Source organism: Somniosus microcephalus, chromosome 16 (genome assembly GCF_052327205.1).
Source record: "Somniosus microcephalus isolate GS21.2 chromosome 16, FLI_Smic_1.0, whole genome shotgun sequence".
Classification (NCBI taxonomy): Eukaryota; Metazoa; Chordata; class Chondrichthyes; order Squaliformes; family Somniosidae; genus Somniosus; species Somniosus microcephalus.
Window position 1 is genome coordinate 9298695 of NC_141002.1, and position 18580 is coordinate 9317274.

The following is an 18580-nucleotide window of genomic DNA, read 5'->3' on the forward strand; positions in this document are numbered from 1 at the left end:
CAGGCAGCATCCGTGGAGAGAGAAACCGAGTTAACGTTTCAGGTCTGGGACCCTTCATCAGAACTAGAAAAAGCTGGAGATGTAACAGATAGTAAGCAGGTGCAGAGACAGGGGGTATGTGGGGGGGGGGGCAGGGGCAGGGGGAGGGGAGGAAGGAACTGAAGGAACAATCTGTGCTTTTGTAAGAGGCAGGAAAGATAAAACGTTGCAAATGGGAATGGCAAAATCATACAGCATGAAAAATGGGGGCAGGGGTTATAGTTTGAAATTGTTGAACTCAATGTTGAGTCCAGAAGCCTGTAAAGTGCCCAATCGAAAGATGAGGTGCGGTTCCTCTATTGTAATACTATTGTAATAGTAACGTGTATTTATATAGCGCCTTTAATGTAGTAAAATGTCCCAAGGCTCTTCACAGGAGCGTTATCAGACAACATTTGACACCAAGCCACATAAGGAGACATTAGGACAGATGACCAGAAAATACTTTTGATCCAGGAAATTTTGGCCTTGTATGTTTTACCTTCATGGGGGTGCACCACATATAGGCCTTGGATTTTGCAGGATTCTCCCGCTCTCCTGCCGTGCTGGGCGTAAATTGCCAGCTTTGGGATTTACACCGTCTCTCCGAGGCTCCCACGGATCTCTCGGCAGAGACCTTCTGTGGAATTACATGGCAGTAAAGTTTACACTTAGTTCTTCCCGTGTATCTCACGTTTCCAGATCTGGATTTTAGGATTTATCCACCAATGGGCAACAGTGTTAAGCACAGCCTTTCCCAAAGCCCCCCAAGTTCACAAAAAGGACAGAGTTCCCTGGGATTTGTGACCGGGATTGGCAGGGGTCAACAACAACAACAACAACTTGCATTTATATAGCACCTTTAACATTGTAAAACTTCCCAAGACGTTTCACAAGAGCATTATCAGACAAAATTTAACATCAAGGCAAAGAAGGAGATATTAGGACAGGTGACAAAAAGAGGTAGGCTTTAAGGAGCATCTTAAAGGAGGAGAGAGAGGTGGAGAGGTTTAGGGAGGCAATCCCAGAGCTTAGGGCCCAGGCAGATGAAGGCACGGCCGCTGATGGTGTTGCGATTAAAATCAGGGATGCGCCAGAGGCCAGAATTGGAGGATCGCAAAGATCTGCGTGTTGTAGGGCTGGAAGAAGTTACAGGGGTATGGAGAAAGTTACAGGGTATGGAAGGGCGAGGCCATGGAGGGGCGAGGTATGGAGGAGCGAGGCCATGGAGGGGCGAGGTATGGAGGGGCGAGGTATGGAGGGGCGAGGCCATGGAGGGGCGAGGCCATGGAGGGGCGAGGCCATGGAGGGGCTAGGTATGGAGGGGCGAGGTATGGAGGGGCGAGGCCATGGAGGGGCGAGGTATGGAGGGGCGAGGTATGGAGGGGCGAGGCCATGTAGGGGCGAGGCCATGGAGAGGCAAGGTATGGAGGGGCGTGGTATGGAGGGGCGCGGTATGGAGGGGCGAGGTATGGAGGGGCGTGGTATGGAGGGGCGCAGTATGGAGGGGCGAGGCCATGGAGGAGCGAGGTATGGAGGGGTGAGGTATGGAGGGGCGAGGTATGGAGGGGTGAGGTATGGAGGGGCACAGTATGGAGGGGCGAGGCCATGGAGGAGCGTGGTATGGAGGGGCGAGGTATGGAGAGGCAAAGCCATGGAGGGGCAAAGCCATGGAGGGGCGAGGCCATGGAGGGGCGAGGTATGGAGGGGCGAGGCCATGGAGGGGCGAGGTATGGAGGGGCGAGGTATGGAGGAGCGAGGTATGGAGGGGCGAGGCCATGGAGGGGTGAGGTATGGAGGGGCGCGGTATGGAGGGGCGAGGCCATGTAGGGGCGAGGCCATGGAGGGGCAAGGCCATGGAGGGGCGAGGCCATGTAGGGGCGAGGCCATGGAGGGGCAAGGTATGGAGGGGCGTGGTATGGAGGGGCGCAGTATGGAGGAGCGAGGTATGGAGGAGCGAGGTATGGAGGGGCGAGGTATGGAGGGGCGAGGCCATGGAGGGGCGAGGTATGGAGGGGCGAGGTATGGAGGGGCGAGGCCATGGAGGGGCGAGGTATGGAGGGGTGAGGTATGGAGGGGCGAGGTATGGAGGGGCGAGGTATGGAGGAGTGAGGTATGGAGGGGTGAGGTATGGAGGAGCGAGGTATGGAGGGGCGAGGTATGGAGGGGCGAGGTATGGAGGGGCGAGGTATGGAGGGGCGAGGCCATGGAGGGGCGAGGTATGGAGGGGCGAGGTATGGAGGAGCGAGTTATGGAGGGGCGAGGTATGGAGGGGCGCGGTATGGAGGGGCGCGGTATGGAGGGGCGAGGTATGGAGGGGCGAGGTATGGAGGGGCGAGGTATGGTGGGGCGAGGTATGGAGGGGCGATGTATGGAGGAGCGAGGTATGGAGGGACGAGGTATGGAGGGGCGAGGTATGGTGGAGCGAGGTATGGAGGGGCGTGGTATGGAGGGGCGAGGTATGGAGGGGCGAGGTATGGAGGGGCGATGTATGGAGGAGCGAGGTATGGAGGGACGAGGTATGGAGGGGCGAGGTGTGGTGGACCGAGGTATGGAGGAGCGAGGTATGGAGGGGCGAGGTATGGAGGGGCGAGGTATGGAGGGGCGAGGTATGGAGGGGCGAGGTATGGAGGGGTGAGGTATAGAGGAGCGAGGCCAAGGAGGGGCGAGGTATAGAGGAGCGAGGCCATGGAGGGGCGAGGTATGGAAGGGCGAGGTATGGAGGGGCGCGGTATGGAGGGGCGCGGTATGGAGGTGCGAGGTATGGAGGGGCGAGGTATGGAGGGGCGATGTATGGTGGGGCGAGGTATGGAGGGGCGATGTATGGAGGAGCGAGGTATGGAGGGACGAGGTATGGGGGGCGAGGTATGGTGGAGCGAGGTATGGAGGAGCGTGGTATGGAGGGGCTAGGTATGGAGGGGCGAGGTATGGAGGGGCGATGTATGGAGGAGCGAGGTATGGAGGGACGAGGTATGGAGGAGCGAGGTATGGAGGAGCGTGGTATGGTGGGGCGAGGTATGGAGGGGCGAGGTATGGAGGGGCGATATATGGAGGAGCGAGGTATGGAGGGACGAGGTATGGAGGGGTGAGGTATGGTGGACCGAGGTATGGAGGAGCGAGGTATGGAGGGGCGAGGTATGGAGGGGCGAGGTATGGAGGGGCGAGGTATGGAGGGGCAAGGTATGGAGGGGTGAGGTATAGAGGAGCGAGGCCAAGGAGGGGCGAGGTAGAGAGGAGCGAGGCCATGGAGGGGCGAGGTATGGAGGGGCGAGGTATGGAGGGGCGCGGTATGGAGGGGCGTGGTATGGAGGGGCGAGGTATGGAGGGGCGAGGTATGGAGGGGCGAGGTATGGTGGGGCGAGGTATGGAGGGGCGATGTATGGAGGAGCGAGGTATGGTGGGACGAGGTATGGTGGGGCGAGGTATGGAGGGGCGATGTATGGAGGAGCGAGGTATGGAGGGACGAGGTATGGGGGCGAGGTATGGAGGAGCGTGGTATGGAGGGGCGAGGTATGGAGGGGCGAGGTATGGAGGGGCGATGTATGGAGGAGCGAGGTATGAAGGGACGAGGTATGGAGGGGTGAGGTATAGAGGAGCGAAGCCAAGGAGGGGTGAGGTATAGAAGAGCGAGGCCATGGAGGGGCGAGGTATGGAGGGGCGAGGTATGGAGGGGCGCGGTATGGAGGGGCGCGGTATGGAGGGGCGAGGTATGGAGGGGCGAGGTATGGAGGGGCGAGGTATGGTGGGGCGAGGTATGGAGGGGCGATGTATGGAGGAGCGAGGTATGGAGGGACGAGGTATGGGGGGCGAGGAATGGTGGAGCGAGGTATGGAGGAGCGAGGTATGGAGGGGCGAGGTATGGAGGGGCGATGTATGGAGGAGCGAGGTATGGAGGGACGAGGTATGGAGGGGCGAGGTATGGTGGACCGAGGTATGGAGGAGCGAGGCATGGAGGGGCGAGGTATGGAGGGGCGAGGTATGGAGGGGCGAGGTATGGAGGGGTGAGGTATAGAGGAGCGAGGCCATGGAGGGGCGAGGTATAGAGGGGCGAGGTATGGAGGGATGAGGTATAGAGGAGCGAGGCCAAGGAGGGGCAAGGTATAGAGGAGCGAGGCCATGCAGGGGCGAGGTATGGAGGGGCGAGCTATGGAGGGACGAGGTATGGAGGGGCGAGGTATGGAGGGGCGAGGTATGGAGGAGCGAGGTATGGAGGGGCGAGGTATGGAGGAGCGAGGTATGGAGGGGCGAGGTATAGAGGAGTGAGGCCAAGGAGGGGCGAGGTATGGAGGGGCGAGGTATGGAGGGGCGAGATATGGAGGGGCGAGGTATGGAGGGGCGAGGTATGGAGGGGCGAGGTATGGAGGGGCGAGGTATGGAGGGGCGAGGTATGGAGGGGCGAGGTATGGAGGGGCGAGGTATGGAGGGGGCGAGGCCATGGAGGGGCGAGGTATGGAGGAGCGAGGTATGGAAGGATTTGTAAATGAAGACAAGAATTTTAAAACTGAGGCATTGCTGGACCGGGAGCCAGTGTAGGTCAGCGAGCACAGCGGGGATGGTTGAACGGGACTGGGTGCGAGTTAGGACACGGGGCAGTGAGCACAGGGGGTGATGGGTGAACGGGACTGGGTGTGAGTTAGGACACGGGGCAGTGATCACAGGGGGTGATGGGCGAAAGGGACTGGGTGTGAGTTCGGACATGGGGCAGTGAGCACAGGGGGTGATGGGTGAACGGGACTGGGTGCGAGTTAGGACACGGGGCAGTGAGCACAGGGGGTGATGGGTGAACGGGACTGGATGTGAGTTAGGACACGGGGCAGTGAGCACGGGGGTGATGGGTGAACGGGACTGGGTGTGAGTTAGGACACGGGGCAGTGAGCACAGGGGGTGATGTGTGAACGGGACTGGGTGTGAGTTAGGACACGGGGCAGTGAGCACAGGGGGTGATGGTGTGAACGGGACTGGGTGTGCGTTAGGACACGGGGCAGTGACCACAGGGGGTGATGGGTGAACGGGACTTGGTGCGGGTTAGGACACGGGGCAGTGAGCACAGGGGGTGATGGGCGAACGGGACTTGGTGTGAGTTAGGACACGGGGCAGTGAGCACAGGGGGTGATGGGTGAACGGGACTGGGTGTGAGTTTGGACACGGGGCAGCGAGCACAGGGGGTGATGGGTGAACGGGACTGGGTGCGAGTTAGGACACGGGGCAGTGAGCACAGGGGGTGATGGGCGAACGGGACTGGGTGTGAGTTAGGACACGGGGCAGTGAGCACAGGGGGTGATGGGTGAACGGGACTGGGTGTGAGTTAGGACACGGGGCAGCGAGCACAGGGGGTGATGGGTGAACGGGACTGGGTGTGAGTTAGGACACGGGGCAGTGAGCACAGGGGGTGATGGGTGAACGGGACTGGGTGTGAGTTAGGACACGTGGCAGTGAGCACGGGGTGCTGGGTGAACGGGACTGGGTGTGAGTTAGGACACGGGGCAGTGAGCACAGGGGGTGATGGGTGAACGGGACTGGGTGTGAGTTAGGACACGGGGCAGTGAGCACAGGGGGTGATGGGAGAACGGGACTGGGTGTGAGTTAGGACACGGGCCAGTGAGCACAGGGGGTGATGGGTGAACGGGACTGGGTGTGAGTTAGGACACGGGGCAGTGAGCACAGGGGGTGATGGGTGAACGGGACTGGGTGTGAGTTAGGACACGGGGCAGTGAGCACAGGGGGTGATGGGTGAACGGGACTGGGTGTGAGTTAGGACACGGGGCAGTGAGCACAGGGGGTGATGGGTGAACGGGACTGGGTGTGAGTTAGGACACGGGGCAGTGAGCACAGGGGGTGATGGGTGAACGGGACTGGGTGCGAGTTAGGACACGGGGCAGTGAGCACAGGGGGTGATGGGTGAACGGGACTGGGTGTGAGTTAGGACACGGGGCAGTGAGCACAGGGGGTGATGGGTGAACGGGACTGGGTGTGAATTCGGACACAGGGCAGTGAGCACAGGGGGTGATGGGTGAATGGGACTGGGCGTGAGTTAGGACACGGGGCAGTGAGCACGGGGTGATGGGTGAACGGGACTGGGTGCGAGTTAGGACACGGGGCAGTGAGCACAGGGGGTGATGGATGAACGGGACTCGGTGCGAGTTAGGACACGGGGCAGTGAGCACAGGGGGTGATGGGTGAACGGGACTGGGTGTGAGTTAGGACACGGGGCAGTGAGCACAGGGGGTGATGGGTGAACGGGACTGGGTGTGAGTTAGGACACGGGGCAGTGAGCACAGGGGGTGATGGGTGAACGGGACTCGGTGTGAGTTAGGACACGGGGCAGTGAGCACAGGGGGTGATGGGTGAACGGGACTGGGTGTGAGTTAGGACACGGGGCAGTGAGCACAGGGGGTGATGGGTGAACGGGGCTGGGTGAGTTAGGACACAGGGCAGTGAGCACAGGGGGTGATGGGTGTACGGGACTGGGTGTGAGTTAGGACACGGGGCAGTGAGCACAGGGGGTGATGGGTGAACGGGACTGGGTGCGAGTTAGGACACGGGGCAGTGAGCACAGGGGGTGATGGGTGAACGGGACTCGGTGTGTGTTAGGGCACGGGGCAGTGAGCACAGCGGGTGATGGGTGAACGGGACTGGGTGTGAGTTAGGACACGGGGCAGAGAGCACGGGGTGATGGGTGAACGGGACTGGGTGTGAGTTAGGACACGGGGCAGTGAGCACAGGGGTGATGGGTGAACGGGACTGGGTGTGAGTTCGGACACGGGGCAGTGAGCACAGGGGGTGATGGGTGAACGGGACTGGGTGTGAGTTAGGACACGGGACAGTGAGCACAGGGGGTGATGGGTGAACGGGACTGGGTGTGAGTTAGGACACGGGACAGTGAGCACAGGGGGTGATGGGTGAACGGGACTGGGTGTGAGTTAGGACACGGGGCAGTGAGCACAGGGGGTGATGGGTGAACGGGACTGGGTGTGAGTTAGGACACGGGGCAGTGAGCACAGGGGGTGATGGGTGAACGGGACTGGGTGTGAGTTAGGACACGGGGCAGTGAGCACAGGGGGTGATGGGTGAACGGGACTGGGTGTGAGTTAGGACACGGGACAGTGAGCACAGGGGGTGATGGGTGAACGGGACTGGGTGTGAGTTAGGACACGGGGCAGTGAGCACAGGGGGTGATGGGTGAACGGGGCTGGGTGAGTTAGGACACAGGGCAGTGAGCACAGGGGGTGATGGGTGAACGGGACTGGGTGTGAGTTAGGACACGGGGCAGTGAGCACAGGGGGTGATGGGTGAACGGGGCTGGGTGAGTTAGGACACAGGGCAGTGAGCACAGGGGGTGATGGGTGAACGGGACTGGGTGTGAGTTAGGACACGGGGCAGTGAGCACAGGGGGTGATGGGTGAACGGGACTGGGTGTGAGTTAGGACACGGGGCAGTGAGCACAGGGGGTGATGGGTGAACAGGACTGGGTGTGAGTTAGGACACGGGGCAGTGAGCACAGGGGGTGATGGGTGTACGGGACCGGGTGTGAGTTCGGACACGAGGCAGTGAGCACAGGGGGTGATGGGTGAACGGGACTGGGTGCGAGTTAGGACACGGGGCAGTGAGCACAGGGGTGATGGGTGAACGGGACTGGGTGTGAGTTAGGACACGGGGCAGTGAGCACAGGGGGTGATGGGTGAACGGGACTGGGTGTGAGTTAGGACACGGGGCAGTGTGCACAGGGGGTGATGGGTGAACGGGACTGGGTGTGAGTTAGAACACGGGGCAGTGAGCACAGGGGGTGATGGGTGAATGGGACTGGGTGTGAGTTAGGACACGGGGCAGTGAGCACAGGGGGCGATGGGTGAACGGGACTGGGTGTGAGTTAGGACATGGGGCAGTGAGCACAGAGGGTGATGGGTGAACGGGACTGGGTGCGGGTTTGGACACGGGGCAGTGAGCACAGGGGGCGATGGGTGAACGGGTCTGGGTTTGAGTTAGGACATGGGGCAGTGAGCACAGGGGGTGATGGGTGAACGGGACTGGGTGTGAGTTAGGACACGGGGCAGTGAGCACAGGGGGTGATGGGTGAACGGGACTGGGTGTGAGTTAGGACACGGGGCAGTGAGCACGGGGTGATGGGTGAACGGGACTGGGTGTGAGTTCGGACACGGGACAGTGAGCACAGGGGGTGATGGGTGAACGGGACTCGGTGCGAGTTAGGACACGGGGCAGTGAGCACAGGGAGTGATGGGTGAACGGTGTGAGTTTGGACACGGGGCAGTGAGCACAGGGAGTGATGGGTGAACGGTGTGAGTTTGGACACGGGGCAGTGAGCACAGGGAGTGATGGGTGAACGGTGTGAGTTAGGACACGGGGCAGTGAGCACAGGGGGTGAACGGGACTGGGTGTGAGTTAGGACACGGGGCAGTGAGCACAGCGGGTGATGGGTGAGCGGTGTGAGTTAGGACACGGGGCAGTGAGCACAGGGGGTGATGGGTGAACGGTGTGAGTTAGGACACGGGGCAGTGAGCACAGGGAGTGATGGGTGAACGGTGTGAGTTAGGACACGGGGCAGTGAGCACAGGGAGTGATGGGTGAACGGTGTGAGTTAGGACACGGGGTAGCAGAGTTTTGGATGAGCTCAAGTTTATGAAGGGTAGAAGATGGGAGGCCGGACAGGAGTGCGTTGGAATAGTCAAGTCTGGAGGTAACAAAGGCATGGCTGCGGGTTTCAGCAGCAGATGAGCTGCCAGTTCACCGTCATCAGGACCGCAAATTCTGGGCGCTGAGTTTGTTGGTATTAGCTGGAGCAGCAATTGGATTCAGTGGCTCTGGGCCAGAGAGGAAATTATCTGCCAGGGCTCCTGCCTCCGGTCGCTATCCAGTCACCCCCTCGCTGGAAAGCGTGCAGGCGTGGATACTGAACGAGGACGGGGATCAGTCTCGGCTGTGGTAGCCTCCACTGTGGGGTAATCTGCCGAGACTCACTCTCTAGGCTCGCACATGAGGATTGGCCAATTGGACGAGGTGTCGGAGGGCTGCATTTACTACGGCACGTGCGGGGGCCTTCGGGGGGGAAGGGCGTAAGTTGGCAGGGCAAATAACGTTTTGAGGGTGAATGTATTTAGGGCTTTTCCGTAACCCCGTGTAACTTCAGCGGAAATTTGGCGCAAGTCCTGTTTGCACGTGTTCATGGTGTTTCCGCCGCAGTCACGGTAGCCCGGCAGGAGAATCCTTGGGGAATCTACCCCGCTCGTTCTTTAGGACTGCGCTAAAGTGGTTGACTTTCACCCAGGTGTGTTTTATATTAGATATTTGGTCACAGACTCAGTCAGAAGAAATGAGAGGAAGAACCAGATAGATGGACAGACAGAGAGACAGAGATGGGGAGACAGAGACAGAGAGAAAGAGAATGACATAGAGACAGAGGGAGAGACAGAGGGAGAGACAGAGGGAGACCGAGAGAGGAGCTTCACGGTAATAGAAACCAGAGTGGGTGAGCTGTGCGGGAGATGTGATGTGCAATATGTTTGCCAAATGTACTTAACACCCTTTGTTTTTTTCTCCCCTCAGGTGTGATAGACAGATGTACACCAATCAAATATCACTACTCCTCAGCAATCCTTCCGAAAAACCTTTCATACAACATCACAAAAACCATCCGGCAAGATGAGTGGCACTCCCTGCGTAAGTCTCCAATCTTTTACTGGTAACCTCTCTCTTAAAGGGACCATGTGGTGGCCTTTGTGATTCTATGGCTGTACCAGTCTGCGGTTTCTGGTTATGGCATGTGGTGATTGCTGTCATTTGGTGGGATTTCAGCGGCTTGTTTGCACAAAGGTGATTTCTACGGGACATTAACCTGGCTGAAATGAACAGGGTGGGGGGGGCTTGCTGTTTGATGAGTGGGGCTCGGAGGGTGTAAGCGGATTGTTCACACGGTGCTGTGATGGTGTTGTCCCGCTGGTCGTGGGGACTGTGCTGAGTTGAGGTAAAACAACATTCAATAATTTCACACAGTTATCTGGTTGGAAGCTCCCGTGATCTTTCTAGTCGCCTGCTGTACTGTCTGTATGCAATGTCGCCCCCTTCACACACATATTACAGAACAAATACATGAGCTTTAAGTTGTAGAAACATCAATCCTTTAATGTCTGCATTTCTATGCTCGGTCTGTACCTTGTTTTAACCTGCTCACTCTGAATTTAAGCGTATCGATTACCTATGTAACAGTTAGATAGGATGCAATGAGCCCAGAATATTCTTAAAGCAACATTACCATTACGTTGGATATTGCACTTGCCAGAGAGGATTCCTGGCCTGGTGGATTTATAACAATTAATGGCCAGTCATCTTATTACAGGACTGTTTAATGTATCGCTCCCAAAAGGCATGCTTCATCCAATATGCTTTAACATTGTGTGATACCCTTATTACATCATGTCAAATTGCTCCCACTATCCCCACCAATAAGAGACCTGGACCCAGCTACTGTTCCACAGCTCAAAATGCTCTCCCCAGATGTAACCCTTCTTTGTTTAATGATCCGGAGGGGCTGGGCTCTAGGAGGATAGTGACATGGCTCTTCACAGTCCTGGGCAGGGGGCTGTTGGGGATCGAAGGCAAAGCACATGGCCCTCTGGGTGGGGGAAAAGAGAGAGACAGAGGCAGAGAGACAGAGGCAGAGCGAGACAGAGAGACAGAGGCAGAGCGAGAGAGAGAGGTAGAGAGAGAGAGAGAGACAGAGGCAGAGAGACAGAGTCAGAGAGAGAGAGAGAGAGGCAGAGAGAGAGAGACAGAGGCAGAGAGAAAGACAGAGAGAGCGACAGACACAGAGAGCGAGTGAGAGAGAGACACACAGAGAGGGAGACAGGGCGAGAGATACAGACAGAGAGACAGAGAGGCAGAGGCAGAGAGAGCGAGAGAGGCAGAGGCAGAGAGCGAGTGAGAGAGAGACACACAGAGAGGGAGACAGGGCGAGAGATACAGAGAGAGAACAGAAGGCGCAGTACTGTTGCAATTGCTGATGTGTATCACTGTTACTGATTATTATTAAGTACATCCTGTTCTATATACATCACTGTGTTTGTAGATTTGTGCGACAGGAGCTGAAGACTCCATTATCCTGGGCTAATATTTGTCTCCACCTTTGGAAGAACAAAGTCTTTAATTGTACTGGTGGGTGTTTTTCACAGTGCAAGTAGGCACCCACCCACCATTAGACTTCACCAAGATCCTAGTGACAGTAGCATCATTCTCCCAGTGCAAATAACTTGCCGAGACACTGAAATAGATGCAGCCAATATGATGTGGCCATTCATTTAAAATGGACTCTGTCCGTGCGGCCAGCGGCCAGCCCACATTGGCTGTGTGTTCAATCTAATATATACCGTGACCCATGACCCCCAGCTCTCTAACCTTGCACACTGCACAAAACAAACGTTCTGCCCAAAACCGGCTGAGAGTGAGACTGTTTGGAACGAGGGAAGCCTGCTCCTCCTCCAGGGAATAGTTGTAAGGCAATAGTCGCGTCAAAAGCTTCAGGTGACACTAGCAGTCCCGGCTCTGAGCTTTGCACAGTGTGAAGGGCCCTGCCCATTGGGGGCAGCTCTTGGGAAATTGCCAGAAGGGGATTGGATGGCACTGACGGAGAGAGAAGGGGATTGGTTGACTCTGAGGGAGAGAGAAGGGGATTGGATGACACTGAGGGAGAGAGAAGGGGATTGGATGACTCTGAGGGAGAGGGAAGGGGATTGGATTACACTGAGGGAGAGGGAAGGGGATTGGATGACACTGGGAGAGAGAGAAGGGGATTGGATGACTCTGAGGAAGAGAGAAGGGGATTGGATGACTCTGAGGGAGAGGGAAGGGGATTGGATGACTCTGAGGGAGAGGGAAGGGGATTGGATGACTCTGAGGGAGAGGGAAGGGGATTGGATGACTCTGAGGGAGAGGGAAGGGGATTGGATGACTCTGAGGGAGAGGGAAGGGGATTGGATGACTCTGAGGGAGAGGGAAGGGGATTGGATGACACTGAGGGAGAGAGAAGGGGATTGGATGACACTGAGGGAGAGGGAAGGGGATTGGATGACACTGAGGGAGAGAGAAGGGGATTGGATGACACTGGGGGAGAGAGAAGGGGATTGGATGACACTGAGGGAGAGGGAAGGGGATTGGATGACTCTGAGGGAGAGGGAAGGGGATTGGATGACTCTGAGGGAGAGGGAAGGGGATTGGATGACACTGAGGGAGAGAGAAGGGGATTGGATGACTCTGAGGGAGAGGGAAGGGGATTGGATGACTCTGAGGGAGAGAGAAGGGGATTGGATGACACTGGGGGAGAGAGAAGGGGATTGGATGACACTGAGGGAGAGGGAAGGGGATTGGATGACTCTGAGGGAGCGAGAAGGGGATTGGATGGCGCTGAGGGAGAGAGAAGGGGATTGGATGACTCTGAGGGAGAGAGAAGGGGATTGGATGACACTGAGGGAGAGGGAAGGGGATTGGATGACACTGAGGGAGAGAGAAGGGGATTGGATGACTCTGAGGGAGAGGGAAGGGGATTGGATGACTCTGAGGGAGCGAGAAGGGGATTGGATGGCGCTGAGGGAGAGAGAAGGGGATTGGATGGCACTGAGGGAGAGAGAAGGGGATTGGATGGCACTGACCATCAGTGAGCTCCATCTCCAGGGGATGTGATGAATTAATCGGCGATTGATCACAGGGTGTATTTACTGTGCATAGTCTAAGGAACTAACTAAAATCCATGGAAATTGACAGAAGACACAAGCTGTTGTATTGGCCATCTGCTAACCGCTAATCTGAACAGACAGCTTAAATAAATAACCCAGACTGGGCCTCCCATGATGACCATTCACTGCTTCTAAATGTGTATCACCTATGTGTATTTCAGCTACTTATATAGCAATAATAAATGGCCAAGCATAGTAAAACCCAAATCCAGAGAGTTTGCCAACCATAGCACCACCACAAATTCACCACAGAATCCATTTTTGTACCCAAAAAACCCACAAGTATCCTGGACAATGCGATGGCTCAATGCCATCTGGTAGGAGATGGGAGGGAATCTTCCTTTTGACAGCACTTCTGTTCGGTTGCAAATCGCTGGTTGGTTGGTTGTCTGCTCTAAAACTGCTTCCCTCCCGTGTTTTAAGCCATCACCTCCCCTTTCTTCAAGAGCCAGTATTCACATCCTCCTCACAAAGCAGTGAGCTCCTGGCTTGTAGCCAGCACAATCCCCCATCACTCACCTGAAGGAGCGAGAGCGTCGATGAGACTGTCCAGCTGGTTTGTTGACAGCGGTGCAGAGAATGGGAAATAATTGACATATTAAAGGTACAGTCAGTCAGTCCCGTCCAGTTATCCTCCGCTCAGCTGTTACCAGTATCCTGTTTAGGGTCACAAAGAGAGACACAGCTTCTCAATATCTTCTGGAAAATTCCAATATTAAGGATTGGTAGAATGTAATTACAGATTTAGTGCGTATTTATATATTTTTCTAATATGATGAGATGTTAAACCGAGGTCCCATCTGCCTGGTCCAATGGTTCAGGAAGGTGTTAAAATATCCCATGGCACTATTTGAAGAGTAGAGAGTCCTCCCAGGGTCCTGGCCAACCTTTGTCCCCTGGACTTGACGGCCTAAATCCTAGGATTCTAAAAGAGATGGCTAAGAGATAGTGGATGCATTGGTTTTGATCTTCCAAAATTCCCTAGATTCTGGAATGGTCCCAGCGGATTGGAAGGTTTACTCCTGCTCCTATTTCTTATGTAAATCCACTGGTCACTTATCTCATTACCTGCATGCGTGCCACATGGTCAGTCTCTCCGGCCCATCAGCTGTAACTCAAGATTTCTGCACTTCACTGTGGTCAGCCCGAGCTCAGCTGGGATGGTCCTGCTCCACTCTGGGATTCACCACTCCCGGTTCCTAGCTGGTGCCTCGGATGTTTTACTCTGAGATTGAACTATCAAACTGAGGGAACAACGATGGTGACTGATGTGATGTTCAAGGAAATTAGCCTATCAGCTTGTATTAAATTATAAACAAATTGTTATTGACCCGGGGTCGGTGGGAATTCCTGATTTTACCTCAGGTTTCTGAGATCAGCAATTCTCACCCACATCATCCAGCAGTGTTTGATTCCCCAAGAGCAGCATAGCAACATCATTAGTGGGATAAATCAAGGCAGAAAACTGCTTCCCTATACTCGGGACAGGGTCAACCCCCAAAATTGTGTCAGTGTGAACTGGGGGGGCGGGGGTGAGGGGGAGAGTGCCGCTGCCTCCTCCAAACCCTTTCTTCCATTGTCTAACTGCATGGGACAGCCCTCACCTAGTTCCACTTTTATTTATCCTGTCGTAACCAGAGCATCTCCTGCAATGGCTTCTCTTCCCACCCCCCGCACCGTTACCTCTGGAGTCCTTGGGCCCCTTCTATTTCTCATCTACGTGCTGCCCCTCGACGACATCATCCGAAAACACAATGTCAGATTCCACAAGAATGCTGACGGCACCCAGCTTTACCTCTCTCGACCCCTCCACTGTCTCCCTGTTGTCACACTGTTTGTCCGATATCCAGTCTTGGATGAGCTGCAATTTCCTCCCGTTAAACATTGGGAAGACCAAAGCCATTGCCTTCAACCCCCCGCCACAAACTCTGCTCCCAGCCTCCGGTTCCATTACACACGGCCACTGTGTCAGGATGAACCAAGTAACCTCGGCGTCCCATTTGACCGTGAGCTGAACTTCCGACCCCATATCCGCGCCATCACCAAGACCGCCTACTTCCACCTCCGTCAGATCACCCGTCTCCGCCCCTGCTTCAGCCCATCTGCTGCTGAAAGCCTCGTCCATCTCATTGTCTCGACTATTCCAATGCTTTCCTGGCTAGCCTCCCGCCTTCCACCCTCCATGAACTTCAGCTCATCTAAAACTCTGCTGCCCGTATCCTAACTTGCACCGAATCCTGTGCGTCCATCATCCCTGTGCTCACTGATCTACATTGGCTCCTGGTCCCCCAAAGCCTGAAATGTAAAATTCTCATCTTTGTGTTTCAGTCTTTCCAGGGCCTTGTGTTGTTGAGGCTGCCCAAAGCCTTACAGCCGGCAGGCAGCAGAGACTTCCCTCCTGCCTATCTGATCCCAGGTCCCGAAGGGCCAGTGCCTAATCCACAGCACCTCCCCCTATCCGCCCCTCATCACAAAGCTATTGTGAACTTGAAGCAATTGCTATGGCGAGGCCAGTCCCGAGCCCACAGCGCTGAGCAGGCGAGTGACGACTCAGTTAACACCAATCGCACACAATCTCTCCAGAAAGGTCACTTTTCATTTACTTGGTTTATTGGTTCTGTGCAGTTCAATGATTTTTTGATTGAATTCTTTATCAAGGGAGGAGGAAAAATAAACGATTGACCTGCGTTTGGTAACTCAAGCCAAGGACAGCATATTCCAAACAAACCGAGCCTGCGGGAGGGAGCCAAGACCCGGGAGCTGCAGGCTTTCGAATGCCGCACCAAGCTCCCTCAATGGCTTGTGGGTAAACGGAGTCACGCGGGCCAGAAGACCCCAGCTTCGATCTCAGTCTAGGCTCAGCTGATCTCAATTGGAGCCCAACAACTGGTCTCTGTCAGGGAGGGTTACAAATCAGCTGGGTGTTCCCACTCCTGCTGTCTCACTGTACTGTCAGCCATGGCTCTAGTTGGTAGCACAGTCACCTCTGAGCAATAAGAAGGGTTGTGGGTTCATAATCCCACTCTGTACATAATCCAGGCTGACACTTCCAGTGCAGTACTGAGGGAATGCTGCACTGTCAGAGTGTGCTGTCTTTTGGATGAAGTGTTAAACCGAGGTCCTGTCTCCCCCTCTAAGTAAAAGATCACATGGCCACTATTTGAAGAAGAGCAGGGGTGTTCTCCCCAGTGTCCTGGTCAATATTTATCACTCAACCAACATCAATGAAACAGATTATCTGGTCATTATCACATTGTTGTTTGTGCAAATTGGCTGCCGCGTTTCCTACATTATAACAGTGACTACACTTCATTGACTGTAAAGCTCTTTGGGATGTTCAGAGGACGCTGTAGAAATATAGGGCTAGGGCGCTACTTTTAGCGCCCCAGAAAAATTAGCGCCCCCGCAATGGAACTTGAGTGGTAGCGCCCCAAGAGGGAAATGGGGTGCTACTGGAAGCTGCGAGGGAATATCGCGCCACAGTATTGCAGGCCTTCCTCCCCTTCTTAAAGGGGAGGGGCCTTGCACAGCGCGACCCGGGGCTCAGCTGGGCCCCCGGGGATCGGGAGTGCTGGCACAAGAGCCCGGCACTCGAGAGAAGTGCCGCGCTCATGGAGCGCAGCTGGCACTCCGCGGTGGGGGGGCGCGGGTAAGGAGGCCGGGGACGGGAGCGGAGGCAGGTGCTGGCAGGCGGCCAGCAACAAAAATGGCCGCCCCGCACCTCACCTTTAAATTGCGCCTCCCCGGCCGCAGCTAGGCCCCCTGACCCCGTCAGACATAGCGTCCGGCGGTAAGTCAGGGGACGCTCCCGAAGATCGTGGCCGGGGTGCGAGCGGGGCGCTGCGCACAGCAATGACGTCATCGCCAGCGGCGCAACACCGCGGGGTGCTACCGGTTACCGCCACCGCTAACCTCCCACTGAATTTCGCGGGAGGTGTAGGCGGCGCCACTCCCGCGCCCTCTTAGGACGCTAACGGGAGGTGCAAAGCAACTGAATTTTTTCCCCATATTATCTTCTTGGCCCAAGTTCCAGATTCATCTGGCCCCATTGAAGCTATACGGAACCCGTTAAATTGACCCTCCATTGTGCGGATTCACAGGTGAAGTCTGGCCCTTTGGGCAAGTTTAAGATGGCCGCCAGCGGCTGTACAGTCTTAGTCCAGCGAGGAATCAGCGCCCTCTGTGCAAAAAGGGAGGAAACTGGGGCAGATTAAAACTAATGGAGGCAATACGAAAGCTGTGAGTGTGAGTGAGAGTGTATGTGTGCGTGAGTATGTGTGAGTGTGTGTATGACCCCTCTCCCTCAAATCTGCCGTCATCACCCCTCTCCTCAAAAACCCAACCCTTGACCCCTCCATCCTTGCAAACTACCGCCCCATCTCCAACCTTCCTTTCCTCTCAAGTCCTTGAATGTGTTGTCGCCTCCCAAATCCGTGCCCATCTTTCTCACAATTCCATATTTGAATTTCTCCAATCAGGTCTCCGCCCTTGCCACAGTACCGAAACGGCTCTCATCAAAGTCACAAATGACATCCTTTGTGACTATGACAAAGGTAAACTATCCCTCCTCGACCTTCTCGAATTGTCTGCAGCCTTTGACACGGTTGACCACTCCGTCCTTCTCCAACACCTCTCCACCGTCGTCTAGCTGGGTGGGACTGCACTTGCCTGGTTCCATTGTTATCTATCTAATTGTAGCCAGAGAATCACCTGCAACAGCTTCTCTTCCCGCTCCCACATCGTTACCTCTGGAGTCTCCCAAGGATCTATCCTTGGCCCCTCCTATTTCTCATCGACGTGTTGCCCCTTGGTGACATCATCCGAAAACACAGCATCAGTTTCCACATGTATGCTGACGACACCCAGCTCTACCTCACTACCACGTCTCTCGACCCCTCCACGGTCTCTAACTTGTCTGACTGCTTGTCTGACATCCAGTTCTGGATGAGCAAACATTTTCTCCAATTAAATATTGGGACGACCGAAGCCATGATTTTCACTCCCCGCTACAAACTCCGGTCCCTAGCCACTGACTCCATCCCTCTCCCTAACATCTGTCTGAGGCTCAACCACACTGTTTCCAATCTTGGTGTCATATTTGACCCTGAAATGAGCTTCCGACCACATATCCGCAGCATAACTAAGACCGCCTATTTCCGTCTCCTTTTTTGTCTTTTAATACTCCTGTGAAGCACCTTGGGACATTTTACTACGTTAAAGGCGCTATATAAATACAAGTTATTGTTGTTGTTGTTTATGTGTGTTTTTATGTGTGTGTCAGTGTGTGTGGGAGTGTGTTTGAGTGTGAGTGTGTTTGTGTAATGGAGAACCAAGGGTCTAGCGAGAATGAGGAACTGAAAGAAATTAGTATCAGTAAAAAAAAGTACTGGAGAAATTAATGGGACTGAAAGCCGATAAATCCCCTGGACCTGACGGCCTACATCCTTGGGTTTTGAAAGAGGTGGCTGTAGAGATAGTGGATGCATTGGTTGTCATTTTCCAAAATTCCACTGATTCTAAAATGGTTCCCGCGGATTGGAAGGTGGCAAATCTAACCCCACTATTTAGGAAAGGAGGGAGAGAGAAAACAGAGAACTACAGACCATCAGTCGTAGGAAAAATGCTCAAATCTGTCAGTATGTTGAGGAACCAACGCGGGAACAGGCTATTTTAGATCTGGTATTGTGCAATGAGAAAGGGTTAATTAATAACCTTGTAGTAAAGGGGCCTTCAGGGAAGAGTGACCATAATTTTATATTGAGTTCGAAAGTGATTTAGTTAAATCCGAAACTAGGGTCTTAAATCTAAACAAAGCAAACGATGTA

At 55.2% G+C, this 18580-nt stretch overlaps 1 protein-coding gene across 1 annotated transcript in view; it reads left to right on the forward strand.

The window, feature by feature from the left end:
- Nucleotides 1-18580, forward strand: part of tmem178bb (transmembrane protein 178Bb) — a 928396-nt gene that overhangs the window by 417314 nt on the left and 492502 nt on the right. Inside the window, exon 2 of the mRNA XM_086009740.1 lies at nt 9577-9690. Within this exon, the coding sequence (XP_085865866.1) occupies nt 9577-9690 (114 nt within the window). The remainder of the gene's footprint in view (nt 1-9576; nt 9691-18580) is intronic.